The sequence below is a fragment of the Ornithorhynchus anatinus genome, chromosome 16 (genome assembly GCF_004115215.2).
Source record: "Ornithorhynchus anatinus isolate Pmale09 chromosome 16, mOrnAna1.pri.v4, whole genome shotgun sequence".
Classification (NCBI taxonomy): Eukaryota; Metazoa; Chordata; class Mammalia; order Monotremata; family Ornithorhynchidae; genus Ornithorhynchus; species Ornithorhynchus anatinus.
In genome coordinates, this window is record NC_041743.1 from 29,894,553 (window position 1) to 29,914,746 (window position 20,194).

The window sequence follows — 20,194 nt, forward strand, 5'->3', positions numbered from 1 at the left end:
TTCTGTCTTACCTACATTTTTATTCCCCAGACTCTGAAACCTGAGCTATCAGATTCAAATCTTGGAATAGATGATTGACTATTATTATTTATTAATAATAACCGTAGCTTCATGTCATGTATTAAAAACCTGGGCTGAAAATGTCCTCCATATGGATGTGCTCCTGTTTTTTGGTTTTGGTTTTTTTTTTAGCACAGTGGGTCACATAAGGTCAGTTTTTCCTCCACTTCAAGTAGAATGAGCCAGGTATTGGTTCTGTGGTAAGACTGAAGTACATTCTGTACTCCTATTTATTTCTGTGACTTACATTTTGTTCTCCACTTTTGGGCCCCATTGAAAACAGAAGTTTCTATAGATTTTCACCTTGATGTTTGATTGAACTATCAAAGTCACAGATCCTCTCAAAGACACATTCTTGTCACTGCTCTTAGTCACAATAGCCAGGTTTTCTCCCCCAGGACCTGAAACCAACTAACACATTGTTCCAAGGTTGCTAACCAGTTTTCCAAAGATAAACTGTACAAACTAGATGCATTTAAACATGATTCAAACTCAAATAGCTCTCTCTGGAGGCTGCTGAAAGAGGACAGATTAAAAATGATTAGTTAGATATTGTTAGAAATTCCCACCTGCATATTCTTACCCAGTGCTTAGTATAGTGCTCTGTGCAGAATAAGCACTTAGTAAATGTTATTACTACTACTAGAAAAGCTCCTGAAAAAAGAATGGAGAGGAATAGAAGATGGAATAAGACTAGAAAGTAAAAAAAATGATGAGCTTGTGCAGCTTCATCAGCACATATATTTGTCAGGCCTCAATACTGCAAATTCTCAGCTATTGGGAGATATTTGACAGCATAGGTGCACTTTTAATCAAATAAAAGTGAAGGTTTATATGGACAGCATATTGCAGGTGGACAATATGAGTTCAGAAGACAGTAAGAGAAAGTGTTGAATGAATTTTGCTCCTAATAATATGAATCCCTTTCAACAGAACAGCTGAGTATCCTGAGTTGTTAACATGTCTGCCCTCCTCAGTGACGAGTTGTTTTATTTTATCCTTTTTCTACAATGGTCTGTGCATCGATCCTCTACTTTTATATGCCTCATACCAGATGCTCACTGCAGAATACATGAAACAGGGGGGTTTCACTTAGAGCCATGAACTAATTTGGGGCCATTAAAAAGCTCCCCTGGATCTAATCACTGCAATAACTTCACTGTCCCCCAGGCCTATCCTTTACCTGCTCTGTGACTGGCTTCCATTTCTGAAACTCAAAGAAAGGTATTGGATGGTTAGGGTGCCCCAGGCAGCAAAGACTGGTTCACTGGAAGTTCAAGTTGGAAACAAATGGCCCAAATTTAGGCTGTAGATGGAAAGAGCACAACAACTAAACCTTCATGTTCCTGGACAAAATGAAACCTTCAACTTGATTAGAGCCACCCAGTCCTATTTCTATTTGTCTTGGGACTGAAGCCTGATCTTTAGCACATGTGGACTATTTGCGCACCTTCATTACCTTTAATTTTCATGACCCTTTACAGAGCCCACTGTGGGCAGGAATTGTCTCTCTATTGTTGTACTGTACTTTCTAAGCATCTAGTACAGTGATCTGCACACAGCGCTCAATAAATGTGATTGAATTGAATTTACTACCATAAGGGATCTGTCAAATGACAGGAGCTTCATGTGAGATGAGATGGAGAGGCAAAGAAGTAGAGGGGGAACAGGAGATCTAGACAGAGTGAACTGGCCCAGGAGAAGCAGTAAAGTCAGGGAGATATTATCATGAAGAGAATTGGGAACCCCAAATTCTGGGTTCCCCTGATCATTTTTTGGCCGGTTGGATGCTGATTGGATACAAACACCGGACCCATGGTCATGAGTTTCAAAGAACCAACTTTTAAAGTCCCTCTTTACCCTAACGGGTCAGCTTAATTTGTATACCCATTTGAAATAGAAATAATAAAAGGCTGAAATTAACCTAAAAAAGGTCAGATTTAAAAATCTGATGACTAACCAATCACATTTATTGAGTCTGCACTTTGGATAGAGTACTGTGATGAGGGGGTTGCCAAAGAAACATTAATCAATTCATCAATAGCAATGACTGACCCCCTACTGTGTGGAGAGCATTATACTAAGCACTTAGGCAAGTACAGTAGCAAAGACATGGGCCCTGACTTTAATGAGGCTATTAAGGTCTGGAATTGAAATGACCTGGGCACCACCCTTTTTCAGGGTATTAAGTAATTATTATGTGTCAAGCACCGTTATAACTCTTCCTTCTATAAAATGGATTTTTCTCAGTTTCCAGATTTGGTCACCTACATGACCTGTAATGACATGGGGAGGAGCTTGGCGCTTAGTCAAAGAGCAACCTTGGGTTCTGTAAGCTGTTGGAGTTTCTCCTGGACATGTTGAAAAACCTGGCCAGGCCAAAGTAAAGAAGACATTCCTTGCTACATCATTAAATTATAACAAGTCCTGCCATTCTTTTTTTTTTGTTTGGTTAGTTTATATGTTGCTGCCATTACAAAGAATTAGGACAACTGTGTGTGATTGGACAGTTAAGTGAGACTTACCACTTCTTATCTCTGGCTGATTACTATTTGATTAAAAGAGGCTTCCTTCCACTGCACTGTGGGCAGGGAATGTTTCTACCAACTCTGTTACAGTGTAGTCTCCCAAGTGCTTGCTACAGTCCTCTCAACACAGTAAGTGCTCTATAAGTACAGTTGATTGATTTATTTCCTTCTTAGCGTTATTTGGGGTGCCTATGCCTCTGTGAGCTTGAAATTCTGGAGGGACTTTTCCCAGGGCTATCGTAGATCATTGACAGACCATGATCCTCTGTCCATTGAGATAGGCAAATAGATACACCAAATAGAGAAAGAAGTGGTTGTCATTTTCTTCCGTGCAAGGAGGTTTGTTCCCTAACCAACGGATTGCCAACAGAAACAGAGGCCACTGCGTCTACATTTTCAGGTAATTCTTCAGCTCTATCTTTTCCACTGGGGGCATCTGATGGTGGGGGTGGAACTTTATCTGGATGCCCAGCAGAGAGAGCAGGACTCAATACTTTCACACTTTAGAAATGAAGTAAAAGAATAGGAAGATTAAAACAGTTTGCTTTTAACATGAGGAGATTAAGCCTCTTATATGACAGCCAGAGCTCATTTGGAGTGTGAAGGAAGAAAAAGCAGCAGTTTCTAAGTCTGGATATTTGGGGGCTGAACTGGTCCCAGAGAAACTGTGTTTCCTTCCCACTGAGCCTGCCAGGAGTTTTTCCTTTAATCTTACCACTTTGGTTGCTGGGAAGGGTGCCCTCTGAACCCTCTGTTCTGCGTAGTTGCATCTCAGACTTCTGAAGAGAAGAAAAGATCTTTGTCCTTAAAGCTAAATGTAATCGATTTCTCAATTTGTATTTTGTATTCTGTCAAGTACAGTAGAAAGTGTAAGGGGCTTCCATTGTTTTGATACAAATAGTAAAATCAATGTGTTATTCCATAGAAAGTCTTGATCAAATTATAGCGTTATGTCCCCCACAACAAGAAGAGTAGCTTTTCATTCGTCATGAGCTCTGCTGTTGCCTGGGTGTATATTTTCAATCCAAATCATGTTTCTAATTTCTTAGAGCTCTATGGATCTGGCAGTTTCAAGTTGGTAAATTTTCTTAATGGTGAAAGTAAGGTAACTTGTGTTTCCAGTTTTCCGACACAGTGGCGCGAATTGGAAAAGAACATGTGAAGAGTTAAATTTAATATTCTTTAGCTACTTATAAAAATTTCCTAAAACAGGAAAGAAATAAGAATTCTATCCCGTGCCTATGACTGAGCATTTTACCAAAGTTTGTCATTAGCAATACTATTTATTATCTACTGACTTCAGAGAAATGATCACCTTCTATATTGTGAGCTTATTGTAGGCAGGGAATGTCACTGTTTATTGTTGTATTGTACTTTCCCAAGCACTTAGTACAGTGTTTTGCATACAGTAAGCACTTACTAGGTTGATTAATGAATACTGAGCACTTGGGAAAACAAGATGAAAGTAGAAGCCCGTCCCTCCTATCATGGAGCTTACACTCTAATTGGGGAGAAAGGCAGAAACTCTGGGAACACTCATACTTGATGTTAACAATACATTATTTTAAAAATGCGATAGCTCTCCCGTTCTCTCCCTCCATAACCTCCTTCTTTTGTGTCACCTTCCATTGGTCCCTCAGCTTCAGAGCCTTTCCTTGGCTGAGTTAGGCTGAGGTCCAATTGTTTCTAGACTCTCCTTGAGCACCCTGAAGCTCTCCAGTTTAGTACAGTACCCTGCACACAGTAAGGGCTCAATAAATTAACTGATTAACAACTGTGAGCCAGGGTGAGTAGTGAGTCTTCCGTTACAGGGAAAACTGAGCCTCCTTTTCAAATTAGGAACCGAATCCTAAGACTTGTACTTCTAACACAGTCTGAGAAGGGAGAGTCTCTAAATATTAGCTTTACTAAATTCCGGTTAATTGAAGCTATGGTTGGATAATCAAAGGAATTAGGTTAGTATTGAATTTATGTTTGGAAGAATATAAGTTGAATAATAAATATTAAATTGTAGATTTATTTACACATATGAAGATCCTATAATGTCATTCAAGCTATTACCAGTTTAACTAAATGTCACTGTTAAGTGTTGGTCAATAGTAACCTTTATCTCCAAAGAATCCTGGTTTAGCAATAAGTAAATTATTTACCCAATGAGCATTGAAATTAATGCCAGGGATCACAATCACCTGATTCCCCAGACTGCACAAACTAGAGAGATTAAATCTGCCCGATTTCAGTCCTCCCAACGTCAAAGTCCTCTTAAAATCCTCTCTCCTCCAATAAGCCTTCCCCCACTAATCCTTCCCTTGACTTTCCCAATTCCCGGACAGCACCACCATCCTCCCTGTCTCACAGGCCCATAACCTTGCCATGATCCTTGACTCTTCTCTCTCATTCAACCCATATATTCAATCTATTAACAAATCCTGTTACTTTAACTTTCATATCCTTGCTAAAAACTGCCCTTTCCTCTCCATCCAATCTACTACCATGTTAATCCAAGCACTCATCCTATCCCATCTTGACCTAGCATCAGCCTCCTTGCTGACATCCCTGTCTCCTGTCTCTCCCCGTTGCTGTCTATACTTCACTCAGCTGCCCAGATGATGGCTTTTCTACAAAAATGTACAGTCCATGTTTCCCCACTCCTCAAGAACCTCCAGTAGTTGCCCGTCCAACATCCACAGAATCTCCTTACCATTGGCTTTAAAGTACTCAATCAGCTTGCCCCCTCCTATCTTACCTTCTTGATTTCCTTCTACTTCCAGCCCTCACACTTCCTCCTCCAATGCCGACCTATTCACTGTACCTCCATGACCCACCTGGGGCTCACAGTCTTAATCCCCCTTTTACAGATGAAGTAACTGAGACACAGAGAAGTTAAATGCCTTGCCCGAGTCACATAGCAGACATGTGGTGGAGCCGGGACTAGAACCCAAGTCCTTCTGACTCCCAGGCCCATGCTCTATTCACTAGGCCATGCTGCTTCTCACATGCCTGATGCATGGGAAGTTTCAATTTCATCATTTAGGCTAAAGAGTTGCCTCTTCATTAGGTAACACCTGCTTTAAAGAAATTGCTGCTGATATAGGTATTGACTGAAGAATCACTTTACTGTTTATATTGACTCCTAAAAATATTCTATTTGACTAAACATCAAACTAGGAAGCTTTTTATTTAGATGTTTAAGCTTGCAGAACTTGAAACCTGGGCAATTTGGGATAATACATTGTGTCCTGCTATCCGAGATTAATTCTGTCTCTTTGAATACCTATCATGGTCTGCGGACAGATAATCACACTGTAAGAACAGTGGGCCTCAAGCCTTCAGTCTTGATTCCGAGGCTTCTTTCTGTGAAACTTCCAGGGGCCCTGTTAAATTAACCTTTGATATACATAAGAGGGAATTGAGATGGACTTTATGATTGAATTTAGAGTTGAGCCTTATACTCTGATCTTTGTGTCTGCTGATCTCTAACAGGAATAACTATCTCCATATATGCAGGTACATCTGAGAAGATCAATGCATGATCAGTACTTCCCCTGTAGACTGTAAGTTCCTTGTGGGCAGGGATGATGTCTACCAAGTTTATTGTACTGTACTCACCCAATGCTTAGTCCAGTGTCCCGCATAAATTAAGTGCTCAAATACCATTAACTGATGGAACTAGAATTTGCAGGGTTGTAAATCATCTTGATCATCAAAAAGCAAATAATGAAATGGGCGCCTCTGCATAGCAGTGAAAAAAGCAAGCTTGTTGTGCTTTCTGACCTTAGGTATCTTACAGCCTTGATCGATTCCAGGATGAAAAGAGCTTTTGGGATTCTGGGCATAATGGGATTTTCATCCTGGAGACTTCAGGCCCTTGATCCACATCAATAACATGAAAGATTTACTGACTTCCTCCTGGGCTGAACTCCCAATAGCTGCTGGTACAAAAAATGATTGATGTCTCTAAGTATAGTGGCCCTGTAATAGGGAACTTGAAAAATATTGATGCTATTGCCAGTAATAATTTTTTGTTTGCTTATGATATTTGTTAAGCACTTACTACGTGCTAGGCACTGTTCTAAGTGCTGGGGTAGAAACAAGCTAATCAGGTTGAATGCAGTCTCTATCTCACAAGAGTCTCACAATCTTAATCACAATTACAGATGAGGTAACTGAGGCACAAAGAAGTTAAATGACTTACCCAGGATCATCCAGCAGACAAGTGGCAGAGCTGGGATGAAAACCCAGGTCCTTCTAGCTCCCAGATCCATGCTCTATCCACTAAACCATGCTGCTTCTTTTGAAGTAGTGACTTCTGCGTGTTCCCTCAAAGAGAAACAGTTTTTCAAGTTTCCAGTTGGAACTGCTACAGTTTTGACCTCTCACACTCACTTAATGCCTAGGCATTAGTCTGGGATTCCTACTCCAGGTTACCCAGGCCTCTGCCTCTCTGGATTTGGGGTCAGGTTTCTGGGGTATTTAGGATCTATCTCTTCAGTCATCGAGGGAAATTCATATTCCAAACTGCAGAACACCTACGTAACCTAAGCAGGCCTCTCTTTCTTTTCTTTTTTTTTTTTTTTAGAGCTGAGTACATGACCCCCAACTGAGAGTGGCAAGTTTTTCAGGTTCATTTTTAAGAGTGTTGTGACATAGGACACCACCAACACCATTCATAGAGTATATCTTAATCATTATCAAAACAACTCCCTTTAGCATCATGAAAAGTGTAGTTTTCCAACATCTTTATCCGAGAAACAGCATGGCCTAGTGCAAAGAACCTGGGCCTGTGAGTAGGCGGAACTGGGCTCTAATTTCACCTCTGCCACCTGCCTGCTGTGTTATCTAGGGCAAGTCACTTCTCTGGGCCACAGTTCCCTCATCTGTAAAATGAGGATTTAATACCTGTTCTCCTTCCTGCTTACTATCTGAACCCCATGTCGAACATAGTGAGTGTCTAACAAACACCACAATTATTACTAGTATTATTATTGTTATTAAGGTCATGACAATTATTAATCCATGACATTCAGAAGGGAAAGAACCAAACTATTAATCTTGACTTTGAATCCTTACTGAAAATCTATACAGTGATGTGAAATATCCTCTACCTTGTATAACATTAACCATGACTCTTTCACAACTAATTGCAATATGAATTCAGGAGCCAGTTCACATTTTCCCAAATAACATTTGATTACTTGAATGTTGTACAGTCTATCTTTTTATTTGACCAGTTTTGTTTTCATTACCTACTGCTACTCTAACTTGTATTAAGCTTTTCTTCCACCTTTGCCATTTATGATAGCAAATTCTTTTTGAAATTCTCAAAATACCACTTCACCACTTTGAAATTAGCTTCTCATTTCATTTGGCAGATTTTTTAATAATCATCATGCATAGACCTGAAAAGGAGGGATTGAGAGGGGAAGAGGCTTGAAGGAGAGCTTAAGTTGGATAAGATAAAGAAAAATCATTGATGTTAACATCTTTTAATGCATGTTAGCCGTTTCACATGTGCCTTCTCTCTCCTTCTTAGATTATGAAATTCCATGTGGGATAGGAATGGTCTGATCTGCTTATCTTCTATCTGCCACCCGGAGAGCTTGGTCGCATAATAAACACTTTACAAAATCTTAATTAAATAATGATGTTTATTAAGACTCTTACCCTGGTTGGAGACATGGTTTTGCTTAAATGTGAAGTAGTCGTCTTCGCTACAGTATGACAGTGGAAACTCTATTTATTGAGGTGAATTCTAGTCCTCTGAACTATTTTTCACTGAAAGATATTTTTGAACACTTCACTTAGTCCAAGGAAAAAGGGAAAGTAAATAGTAAGTACATTTCAACCATGAAGGTTTAGCCTCAATTAAGTTTCCTTCAAAATTTGAAGCAAATAGGGAGAAAGGGGAAAATATTATGCATAGTCAGCAAAGTCACGGTGGTACAGATATAGCTGGAAGGGACCTGTGAGCCAATAATTAATAAATAGTATTTAAAGCTTATTCATTTTAGTATTTAGCAGAGTATTCAATATTTTAGTATTTAATATACTTTTTACTTTAAGCCTATTTAAAGCTTACACCATGCAGAACACTGTACTAAGTGCTTGGGAGAGCACAATAACATTAGTAGAAGTTGTCTCTGATCTCAAGGAGTTTACAGATTAATGGAGGGAGACAGATATTAATATAAATGACAGAGTGGAGCCACAGAGTTTAAAGATATGTGTGTCAGTACAACAGTAGGGGTTTAGCTCCAAAGTGTTTAGGTGATATAGATGGGTGGGAGTGGTAGCAGGAAGAAAGTAGGGTGGGGATAAGAGAGACTCACGAGACACTATTTTCAGACGGTGGCACCTGATTTTAGCATCCGATTTTATTGACTCTGATTTTGGGGAATTCTGTTGCCTCTATCTTCCAAATTTAAGTGGAATGTGGGTTATTTCCTGCCTAAATATAGGCTGTTTCTCAAGTACTACGCAAATCAGTATATTCACTGAGGAGGTAAGGTGCATGAGACACTTGGAAAATGGAAGAGTTGTAGTTTTCTTTTCTGTAAATCAACCCCTGGTTCTTTTCTGGGAAAGTTGTCATGCTTGTAAATTGATGAAATTGTGCATAATCAAATAGAACAGTCCAGTCAGTGGTATTTATTAAGCATTTACTGTATGCAGAACATTGTACTAAGCACTTGGGAGAATACAGAGTTGGTAGATGCAATCCCTGCCCACAAAGTTTACAGTATACTCCCCTTTATTATTATTATTATTATTATGGTATTTAAGCGCTTACTATGTGCCAAGCACTGCTCTAAGCTCTGAAGTCGATACAGGGTAATCAGGTTGTCCCATGTAAGGCTCTCAATTTCAATCCCCATTTTAAAGATTGGGTAACTGAGGCACAGAGAAGTCAGGTGGCGGAGCTGGGATTGGAACCCACATTGTCTGACTCCCAAGCCCAGGCTCTTTCCGCTAAGCCACGCTGCTTCTCCAAATTTAAACTGTACTTTCTCTTTTGGTGGGTCAGGAAGTCTAGCTAAATTTTCACTCTGCAAAATGGGATCTCCCAGCACAATTAATGGATTGTCAAACCCAGAGTTGACTCTCCTAGATTAAGATGTACTCTCCTTTAGTCTCTACCGTCATATATCAATTTTCATATATCAATCATATTTAATAAGCACTTACTATGTACAGAGCACTGTACTAAGTTCTTGGGAGAGTACAGTAGACCAGTATTAGCAGACACGTTTCCTGCCCATAATCAGCTAACAGTTGAAAGGGGGAGACTGACATTAATCTGAGTGAATAAATAATTTATAATGTATGAAGATATGTACATAAGTGCTGAGGGGTTAGAGGTGAGGTGAATAACAAATGACTCTTTTCCTGCTAAATGCTTATCCCTATTTGTTAGAAACCTTCTGACCAGTTACATATAAACGATCCATGGGCCAGGTCGAGGGAGGCCGGGAGAATGGGAAGGGTTGGGCGGCAATTCTAGAGCCAAGGATATGGTGGGAGTATGAGGCCTTCACTTTTAGGACACTGAAGGTACTGTGGGAGTTCCTCTGACCAGCTCTACCTGAGCAGGAAGAAGCCTATAACCGGGCTCTCGTAATAATAATGATTGTGGTCTTCGTTATGCATTACTGTATGTCAAGCACTGTATTTTTGTGCTGGTATAGGTACAGGATAATCTGGTTGGATGCAGTCACTGTCCCAAAGTCTAAACAGGAGGGAGAATGGCTATTTAATTTCCACTGTATGGATGAGGAAGCTAAGTGAGACACAGAGAAGCTAAGTGGTTTGCCCAAGGTCACACAGGTGGCGGAGCTGAGATTAGAACCCTGATCTTCTGACTCTCAGGCCTGGGATCTTTCTACCCTGCTTGTCTTCAACAATCAGTCAGTTGTATTTGTTGCTGTGTGAAGAGTACTATACTAAGTGCTGAGGTAGATGTAAGGTAATCAAGTTGGACACAGTTCTTGTTCCACAGGGGGCTCACAGTCCCCATTTTACAGGTTAAGGAACTGAGGTACAGAGAAGGTAAGCGACTTGCTCTAGCTCACACAGCAAAAAAGCAGCAGAGGTGGAATTAGAACCAGGTCCTTGTGCCTTCCAGGTCTGTGTTCTATACGAAGGCCAAGCTGCTTCTTGTGATTTCACCTTTCCTTACGTGTCTTTGCCAACCCCCTCGTCCCTCTTTATTCTTAGATTATGCGCTCTTTGGGGACCAGAAACCTTGTCTAATTTTCAATTGTGTATTTTTTTTCCCCTAGGACTTAGGGCAGTGTTTTGCAAACATGAGGGTTTCACTGAATACCGTACATGTGAATGACCGAATGAGAGAGGTGCAGGGCCAGGTCCAAGGGGTACCTAGGGTGGGCAACGTCCGAGTGTGCGATGTTAAGGGGACAGATGCCAGTAGCTGAAGAACCCATGGCACGGGGCGCAGTGGTGATTCCAAATTTAATAGCACACGGCCTGGTCGGAAGCAGCGCCTGTGTTGACAGAGACACGGGAGAGGAATAAAATGATTCTAGTGCATGGAGGAGGGAGACAGGGCACCCCACCCCCCCACCCCCGGGGAATCACTGTAGGTTTAGGGGTTCAAACAGGATTCTGTACATGTCATAACTGGAAAATGTTGTGAGGTACTGGAGGGGAGCCTAATTTTTCTGTTTCAAGGTAGCCAAATGCCTCTGAAGCCAGCCCTGGAAAGGGGAGACCCAGGACTTTCGAACATCTACCCTCAGTATATTACTTTGATTTATAATAAAATAGGTGTCACAGGTATGTACCCATCTCTATATAAATGCACCCAGCCAGACATAAATACAAATTTACTTATGCAAGAGCACCAGTATATCGACAACCCCTATTCCCAAACAGGACTCTCTCTTTCACTGAAATTTCCCTTCCCTTTCTGCCTCCAGGGCATCTCTCTTTGGATATATAATAATGTCGGTATTTGTTAAGCGCTTACTATGTGCAGAGCACTGTTCTAAGTGCCAGGGTAGATACAAGGTAATCAGGTTGTCCCACGTGGGGCGCACAGTCTTAATCCCCATTTTACAGATGAGGGAACTGAGGCACAGAGAAGTTAAGTGACTTGCCCACAGTCACGCAGCTGCCAAGTGGCATAGCAGCGATTCAAACCCATGACCTCTGACTTCCAAGCCCGAGCTCTTTCCACTCAGGTTCCTTACACCCCATCTTTCTTTCCAAATCTCCTCCTTGCTTTCCCATTATGTTGCCAGCACCGTCATCGTCCCCGTATTTCAAACCCTGCAACTTTGATACTATTCTTGATTCCTCTCTGTCTTTCAACCTCCATATTTAGTCAGTTGCCAAATCCTGACTTCCTTCAAAACAACTTCAGAATCTGCCTTTTCATTTCTATCAGGAAAAGCCATGGTTTAGTGGAAAGATCAGAGGCCTGGGAATCAGAGGACCTGGCTTCTAATCCTGGCTCCACCACTATTCTGCTGTGACCTTGTGCCTCAGTTTTCTCATTTGTAAAATGGGGGCACAAAACCTGTTCTTCAGTATGGGAGAGGGACCTGATTATCTTGTATCGAGTCCAGCATTTATTACAATGCTTGGAACATAGGAAGTGCTTAAATACTATTATTGTTATTGTTGTTATCATCATTATTATCATCATCCAACTGACTCCACGCTAACCCAAGCACTTATAGCCTGACCCAAATACTGCCTACACCTCCTCCTTGTAGATCTCCCTGCCTTGGCTTTCCTCTCCCCCATTTCATATTTCTCTGTCGCAACAGGCTCCGTACTCCTAAAGAGTCACCAATGGTTGTTCATCCATCCCTGCCTCAAGCAGAAACTTCTGAAGATCACTGGCCTTTAAGGTGTTCAACAAGTGTGCTTAACCTTCTCTCTCCCTCTCTCTCCCTTTCCCCTCTTACATTTTCTCCTCTCCCCCTAAACTCCAGCTTGCATGCTTCGCTATGCCCAAGTCAATCCCACGTTGCTAACTTTTCAAAGAAATTTATGGTATTTAAGGCACCTTACTAAGCACTGGGGTAGCAGGACGGACACAGTCCATGACCTATCTGGGGCTCATAGTCTTAATCCCCATTTTAGAGATGCAGGTCACAGAGCAGACAAGTGGCGGAGCTGGGATTAAAATCCATGTTCTCTTACTTCCAGGCCCTTGCTCTTTCCACCTGATTACACTGCTTCACATGTTCTTATCTTGACCCTGAACTCTTACTCACACCCTCCCTTCCCTCTGGAACTCACTCCCGCTTTATATCTGACAGCCTGCTACTCTCTTCATTTTCAAGGCCCTTCTAAAATCACATCTCCCGCAAGAGGCCTTCGCCGATTAACCTCTCATTGTCTCACTCTCCACCCCTCCGGACTGCCACTTCAGTATTTTCCTTACCCCTGCCCACCAATATTTTTGTGTGTATCTCAATACTCTACTGTTCCCTCCTATGGCAATTACATTTAGTATCTAGCTCTCCTGCTACTTTTTAAGCTCCTTGAGAGTAAGGATGATGTCTCCTCATTATTGTACTCTCCCAATAGCACAATGCTCTGCCCAGAGTAAGCACCCAATGAATACCATTAATCGATTTATTGACTTGCAAACGACCGACAGTTGCAGTACTTTCTAGTCACACAGATATACATGAAAAGTGTGGTGGTGCTTGGCCAGTCAATCAATCAAGTGAATTCACTGAGTGTTTACTAAGCACTTGGGCGGGTACGGTACGTAACAGAGTTGGCAGACATGTTCCCTGCCTGCAGCGAATTAATCAATGGTATTGAACACTTACTGCACGCAGAACAGCGTACCAAACATTCAGGAGGATACAACAGAGTTGGTAGACATTCTCCCTGCCCATAAGGACCTAAGGCAAGTCACTTTTCGGGCCTGTTACCCCATCTGTAAAACGGGGATTAAGACTGTGAGCCACGTGTGGGTCATGGGCCGGGTCCAACCTGATTGTTGTGCATTTACCCCAGTGTTTAGTACAGGGCCTGGCACATAGTAACCACTTTAGAAGTAGCATTAAAAAAGAGCTTACAATCTTCTTATCCCATCTGGACACAAACACACTTTTACACAGACATCTAGTCACTTGACTTCTCCGCGCCCCAGTTCCCTCATCAGTAAAATGGGGTTTAAGACTGTGAGCTCCATGTGGGACAGGGATCGTGTCCAACCTGATTTGCTTGGGTCAACGCCAGCGAGCATAGTGCCTGGTCCATAGTGTTTAACAGATATCACTGTTATTATTATCATCTACATAGTCGTTCTTATATATACACACAAAGACTGCAAGCTTGTCTTTCCTGACTATAAACTTCTTGTGGGCAGGGGATGTGTCTGTTTAATATTGTACTCTCCTAAGCTCTTAGTACAGAGCTCTGCACACAGTAAGTGCTCAGTAAATATGATTGAATGAATCAAGGCCGGCCACTCGTCAGCCGTGTGACTTTGGGCAAGTCACTTAACTTCTCTGTGCCTCAGTTCCCTCATCTGTCAAATGGGGATGAAGACTTTGAGCCGCACGTGGGACAACCTGATTCCCCTGTGTCTACCCCAGCGCTTAGAACAGTGCTCGGCACCTAGTAAGCGCTTAACAAATACCAACATTATTATTATTATTCATCCGGATGCTAGTTTTTACGGCGCCGGGGGTGCAATATTGGGGGGGCGCGGGTCTCTCCTTCATTCTCTTCCTCTGACTCCTTCATTGTCTCCCTCTGTCTCCTTCGTTCTCTTCGTCTGTCTCCTTCATTCCCTTCGTCTCTCCCCTTCATGCTCTTCCTCTCTCCTTCTTTCCCTTCTGCTCTCCCCTTATTTCTCTTCCTCTCTCTCCTCCTTTCTCTCCCTCTCTCCCCTTCTTTCTCTCCCTCCCTCCCCTTCTATCTCTCTCCCTCTCTCCCCTTCTTTCTCCCTCCCCGTCTTCCTTTCTCTCCCTCCCCTTCTTTCTCTCTCCCCCTCTCCTCTTCTTTCTCTCCCTCCCTCCTCTTCTATCTCTCTCCTTCCCTCCTCTTCTATCTCTCTCCCTCTCTCCCCTTCTATCTCTCTCTCCTCCCCTTCTATCTCTTTCCCTTCTATCTCTCTCCCTCTCTCCCCTTCTATCTCTCTCTCCTCCCCTTCTATCTCTTTCCCTTCCATCTCTCTCCCTCTCTCCCCTTCTTTCTCCCTCCCCCTTTCTCTCCCTCCTCTTCTATCTCTCTCTCCCCTCCCCTTCTATCTCTTTCCCTTCCATCTCTCTCCCCCTCTCCTCTTCTTTCTCTCCCTCCCTCCTCTTCTATCTCTCTCCCTCCCTCCTCTTCTATCTCTCTCCCTCTCTCCCCTTCTATCTCTCTCTCCTCCCCTTCTATCTCTTTCCCTTCCATCTCTCTCCCCCTCTCCTCTTCTTTCTCTCCCTCCCTCCCCTTCTATCTCTCTCCCTCTCTCCCCTTCTTTCTCCCTCCCCCTCCTCCTTTCTCTCCCTCCTCTTCTATCTCTCTGTCCCCTCCCCTTCTATCTCTCTCCCTCTCTCCCCTTCTCTCCCTCTCCCTCTCCCTGCTTCTTTCTGTCTCCCTCCTCTCCGTCCCTCTCTCTCTCTCTCTCTCTCCTTTTTCGCCCGCCGCCCGCGCGTGCCTGGCGCGCGTCCCCGAGCCCGCCCGCCCCCCCCCCCTTCCCCGGGCCGGGCGCGCGCTTGTTACGCCATCGTCGCGCGCCGCTGCCGCAGCCCCCGCCCCCTTCGCCCTGCCAGCCCACCCGCCTCCCGCCGCCGCCTCCGCCGCGCCGGATCCGCACCCGGACCCCGCCGCCCGGCCCGGTCAGAACCCCCCTCTCCCCCGGGGCTGGACGGCGGGAGGGCTCGGCGGGTGGCCACGGGCGGGTCGGGGAGCCCCCTCCCCCCCCCCCCCGGTGTCGGCGGAGCGCTGACCGCGTGCCGGGGGACTGTGCTGAGCGCCGGGCTCGGTTCCAGGTGGGTTGGACTCAGCCCGCGTCCCACGTGGCGACGCCCTCTCTCAGCCCCCGTCGTACAGATGGGCAGGCGGAGGTGCAGGGAAGCCGGGCACTCGGCTAAGGCGTCCGTCCCTCCCGCGGGAGGGGCCGCGATTCGAACCCAGGACCTCGGGCTCCCGACCCCGGGCTCTTGCCACCGATCCCACGCCGCTTTGGGGGAGGGGGGATTCGGGCGGCGCGCTGTCGGGCCTGTCCCAGGGCGGGCTGGACGGGGAACTGCGCGCCCGGGAGCCCGCTCTGGCCCGGGGATGGTCACTGGTGCTAATTGGCACTCTCCAAGCGCTTAGTCCGGTGCTCGGCACATCGTGAGCGCTCAATAAATACGACGGGATGAATGAAGTTGAGGTGCGGGGAGCTGGACGGCGCTTCGAACGGTGATTGGCACAGAGGGAGCCCTTGACGACCATGAGGATGGCATTCGTTAAGCGCTTACTCTCTGCCAAGCGCCGTCCTAAGCGCGGGGGTAAATAGAGGGAAATCAGGTGGCCCCACGTGAGGCTCCCGGGCTCCATCCCCATTTTACGGATGAGACAACGGAGGCACAGAGACTGATGATGGCGATGGCGTTGGTTAAGCGCTTACTGTGTGCCAAGCACCGTTCCGAGCGCCCGGGGAGACACGGGGTCATCAGGTTGTCCCACTTAGGGCTCCCAGTCTTCGTCTCCATTTTGCAGACGAGGCAGCCGAGGCACGGAGAAGTGAAGTGACTTGCCCAGGGTCACACAGCAGACAGGCGGCGGAGGCGAGATTGGAACCCACGACCTCTGACTCCCAAGCCCTGGCTCTTGCCACTGACAGATACCGTGATTATTACTGTTATGGGAAAGTCCCTTTTCCCCAGTCCCCGCCCTCTTGTTCCACAGTGTCTTTCCCCGGTGACCTTGGGTGACCGCGCCATCGCCGCCCATCGCGTTCCTCCGGGCGGAAGATTTTTTTTTCCCGGCGCTCGCTCCTTGCCCGGCCCTGCCCCTTGCCACCCCCGCAGTGGAGCCCTTGGGATCCCCACCCACCCCCGGCCTAAAAGAGCCTCGGGGACATTCTGCACCAGCCGTCGATACTCATGTGCTAGGCTCTCATTTCCAGCCAGGCTCTGGCGTCGTATGCACGCCGGCCTCGATCTCTTCTCCTACGAGCTCCGTGCGCCTACTGTAAGTAGTCGAGCCGGGGGGCCGACGATGGCAGTTAGGTAGGTGCCTCGGCCCGAACGGCGTGGGGTGTGGAAGCCGTCCCGGGGAGCTCTGCCAAGGATCCGCTGGTTATTCGAGGCCTTTTTAGCGTCCAGAGGGAGGATGGTTCGGCAGCCTGGGCAGCTTTGCGATAGTCCCACTCTTCGCGCACCCTGACCGCGTTTGGGATCGTATCCCGTTGCCTGAACGTGCGGGGAACGCGTCTCCGACTCTTCTCCCAAGTGCTTAGTACGGTGACCTGCATTTAGTAAGCATTCGGATACCGTCGTTCGTAGTTATAGAATTGGCGCGTTCTCAATAAGATGGAGGTGAGGTTAAACCTCTGGGTTTAAAGACCCTCTTCTTTTGGTTTGGGGAAGAGCAAATTCAAGAGGACAAAAAACACTCAAAGCTATTTCTTTAGTTAGTTAATGTGTTACAGAAAAATGGGGGTTTAAACCAATTCAAGTGGGTAACTTTAAAACCCGGGGAATTAGACCGCCGGGATTACATCAGCAGTTCCTTAGTGTGTGATTTTCACCGGACGGTTCGGTAACCCTGCGAATAAGGTTGGACGTTGTATCAGCTTGAATTCTCTTATTATGCCACATTCTCCTGTTCGGGAATGCTGCTTCAGATATAAATCATGATTTACAGGCTTCTAGTGTTTGAAATTGTTATTGCTTTGGTGTTCACGATTTACGTGGCACTTTTCTTACTTCATTTAAAATTATTTTTTTTTCTGCTGAGTCAGGGATGTGGATTGATTAAAAACAGATTTCGGGCATCATTTTGCCATATTCACCTCTTTCTGGCACCGATGCCCCCGTTCATCTGGCATCCTGACAGAGAGCAAACAGTTCAGAAATCAGACTTTTAATTGAGAACTGCATTTCTTCTGTCAAAAAGGCTCACTAAAATGTATCGCTGAAACTTATTTTGCAGCTCATGACTGTAACCTTGTGTCATGGATGACTCTGCATTATCCCTTGGAACGATAGATGTTTCTTATTTGTCAAATTCATCAGAATACAGCTTGAGCAGATGTAAGCACTCGAATGAAGAATGGGTAAGTTTATAAAGTAATAAAAGTCCTTGAGTGTGTATTGTTTTTCCTACTGAGCAAAAGAGTATCCAAAGATCCAAAGAAAAGAGCGATGATTTTTTTACTATATTATTGGATAAGTAATAAAGCAGGAGGATGACGTTTTGCAGATTAAGTGCCCGGGGAGTGTAACTCAAACTAAAATTGGAACTGCACTTTTAAGCAGTTTAAGCTTGATATTCAACCCTCCCTCAGCCCCACAGCACCTATATACATATCTGTAATTTATTTTAATGTCTATCTCCCTCTCTGGACTGTGAGTTCCTTGTGAACTGAGAACTTTTTTTTTTTTTTGGTACTCTCCCAAGCGCTTAGTACAGTGCTCTGCACACAATAGATGCTCAATAAATGCCACTGATGAGCATCTATGTTAATTGTGTCTGGAGGAAGGATGAAAGCATGGTATGCAGCTAAAGTGAAGGTACCGTGTTGTATGCTCAGCAAATGCTGAATTTGATAGGGAATGCTAGGAAATGACTTAAATGTAAGCTTTTATAAGATAAATTTTGGAACTAAGTAATGGTAATAGGTATTTCACTTTTGGAGAAATTCGTAAGTAAGACGAAAGGGAGAGAGGTGATCTGGAAGAGGTGGGATCTGAAAGACAGAATTTGTAGATTCTAGTATAAATTCTGCCACTAATTTGGTGTGGTCCTTCTGTGAAATTGTGATAATTCTTCATTAAGTGCAGTGATCTTTACTAGTGGTTGCTTGCTATTAATTGAGCAACTTCAGAATGATCTACTCATCTCAACTGTGTGTTAAATGACAAGTCAAAAATGCATTTTGGAAGGTCCTGGGCATAGATTGAAAGCAAAAGCACTGTGTGATAGGATGTGATTTTTGTTGCAGAAGAGTCTATTGGTTAGTTTCCTCCCTGTTCAGTGAGTTCTCCAGTAATGCGGGGGCTAAGGTTCCTGGTGAATCCTGTGATAAGAAAAATTCATGCTGTGGTGTGCAGCTCTTGATTAACGCTTCTTGCAGACATGCCAGTGTTACTTCTGTCATTCTGTTGTTTTCTATCCAGGGGGGTGTGAGTAGTGAGAAGAATGATCAGTAAGTCCCCAACCAGCTTCTAAAATGAGTAGTGCAAACCAGTGTTATAAGACAATTGACTGTGTTGTCTCAATTAGAATTCAAAAACCCCCCACATTCTATGCATATTTTGTATATTTTCCTGACTAATCACTGTTTTCTCTTAATATATATCAGGGAGAGTGTGATTTTAGACCCACTGTCTTCAGATCTGCATCTTTAAAATGGAAGGAAACTTTCATGAGCAGGAAGAGGCCATTTGTGGGACGATGTTGCTATGTATGCACTCCCCAGAGCCGGGTAAGTTTCTTGGGAAATAAAGAATGTACCTTTTACATGTCAGGATTTTTGTGGATTCACTTCATTTTCAGACGTCAGGTAATTATGTCTGTAATCCAGAGTTTAGATCTTCGGAGTTGTCGACGGGCCCTTCTCGTAACATCCGATTTTTATCATTTATGGTCATTGTGCCTTTGGAAATAGAGTGTATTTATTTTGGATTCATCGTGTCTTTCTTTTAAGGAATTTAACAGGCTGTGCAAAGAAACCTCTAGGCAGTGATCAGTCTTGAGCCCTCAAATGCTGAACGAACCAGGTGGTGAGTTAACTAACTGATGAGGGGAAAGTCAGACGGGTAAAGAGAGCAAGCAGTAGAAAATTACACCTGCTTGTCGGGTAACAGAAGGTCCAGACTAAATTGTGACTTTCCAGAGCTTTTGTAGGAGGTGCTTAGTAGAGTAACAGTTTGTTGAGCCTCCTGTGAGGTCTAAGCCTCCGAGTGGCAACTGTTGCGGTTGCTGTGGGGAAGGCGGGTGGGGAAAAAGTGGTATGTAAAGCCTCCTCAACCTAGCCTGTCCTGAATCAATATTGGAAGAGGGAGTTGGGTTTTTTTTTAATTAGGTTGAAGATTAAGGATGGGGAAAAATATTACTGTAGATGAAATTTCCTCTTTAACCTTAGGCAGGGAGGGGCATGGAACAACTGCCAAAAGCAGTGTTTAGCATCTTGGAAGAAGGTTTATGATGGCAGTCCGAGAGGAGTGCAGTAGGATGTGGATTGTGTAAACTAATGCTCTCGCTGGGCTCCAGGATGAGGGACCCCCCCCCCTTTTAATAGTAAAGCACAGATGTCATAATACCCATGATAGGCCTTTAGAGACGCTAATAGTGATATAAAAAATGTTAACATTTGACCCGTGATCATTAATTTAATAAATGGAAAGCAGCATGGCTTAGCAGAAAGAGCATAGGCCTGGGAGTCAGAGGATCTGGGATTTAATCCCTGCTCCACC

The 20,194-nt window shown here is 44.3% G+C and overlaps 1 protein-coding gene across 3 annotated transcripts in view; it reads left to right on the plus strand.

The window, feature by feature from the left end:
- Positions 1–2,723: 2,723 nt before the first annotated feature.
- The window catches only part of GPAM (glycerol-3-phosphate acyltransferase, mitochondrial), a 45,694-nt gene continuing 28,223 nt past the window's right edge, over positions 2,724–20,194 (plus strand). The window contains exons 1-3 of one of the 3 annotated variants that reach the window (XM_007667680.3): positions 2,724–2,988; positions 17,709–17,832; positions 19,081–19,203. In XM_007667680.3, the coding sequence (XP_007665870.2) occupies positions 17,731–17,832; positions 19,081–19,203 (225 nt within the window). In that variant the 5' untranslated portion in view covers positions 2,724–2,988; positions 17,709–17,730. Of the gene's footprint in view, positions 2,989–16,428; positions 16,784–17,708; positions 17,833–19,080; positions 19,204–20,194 lie in introns of those variants that run through there. The other 2 variants (XM_001513312.5, XM_007667681.3) reach the window with 2 other exon arrangements.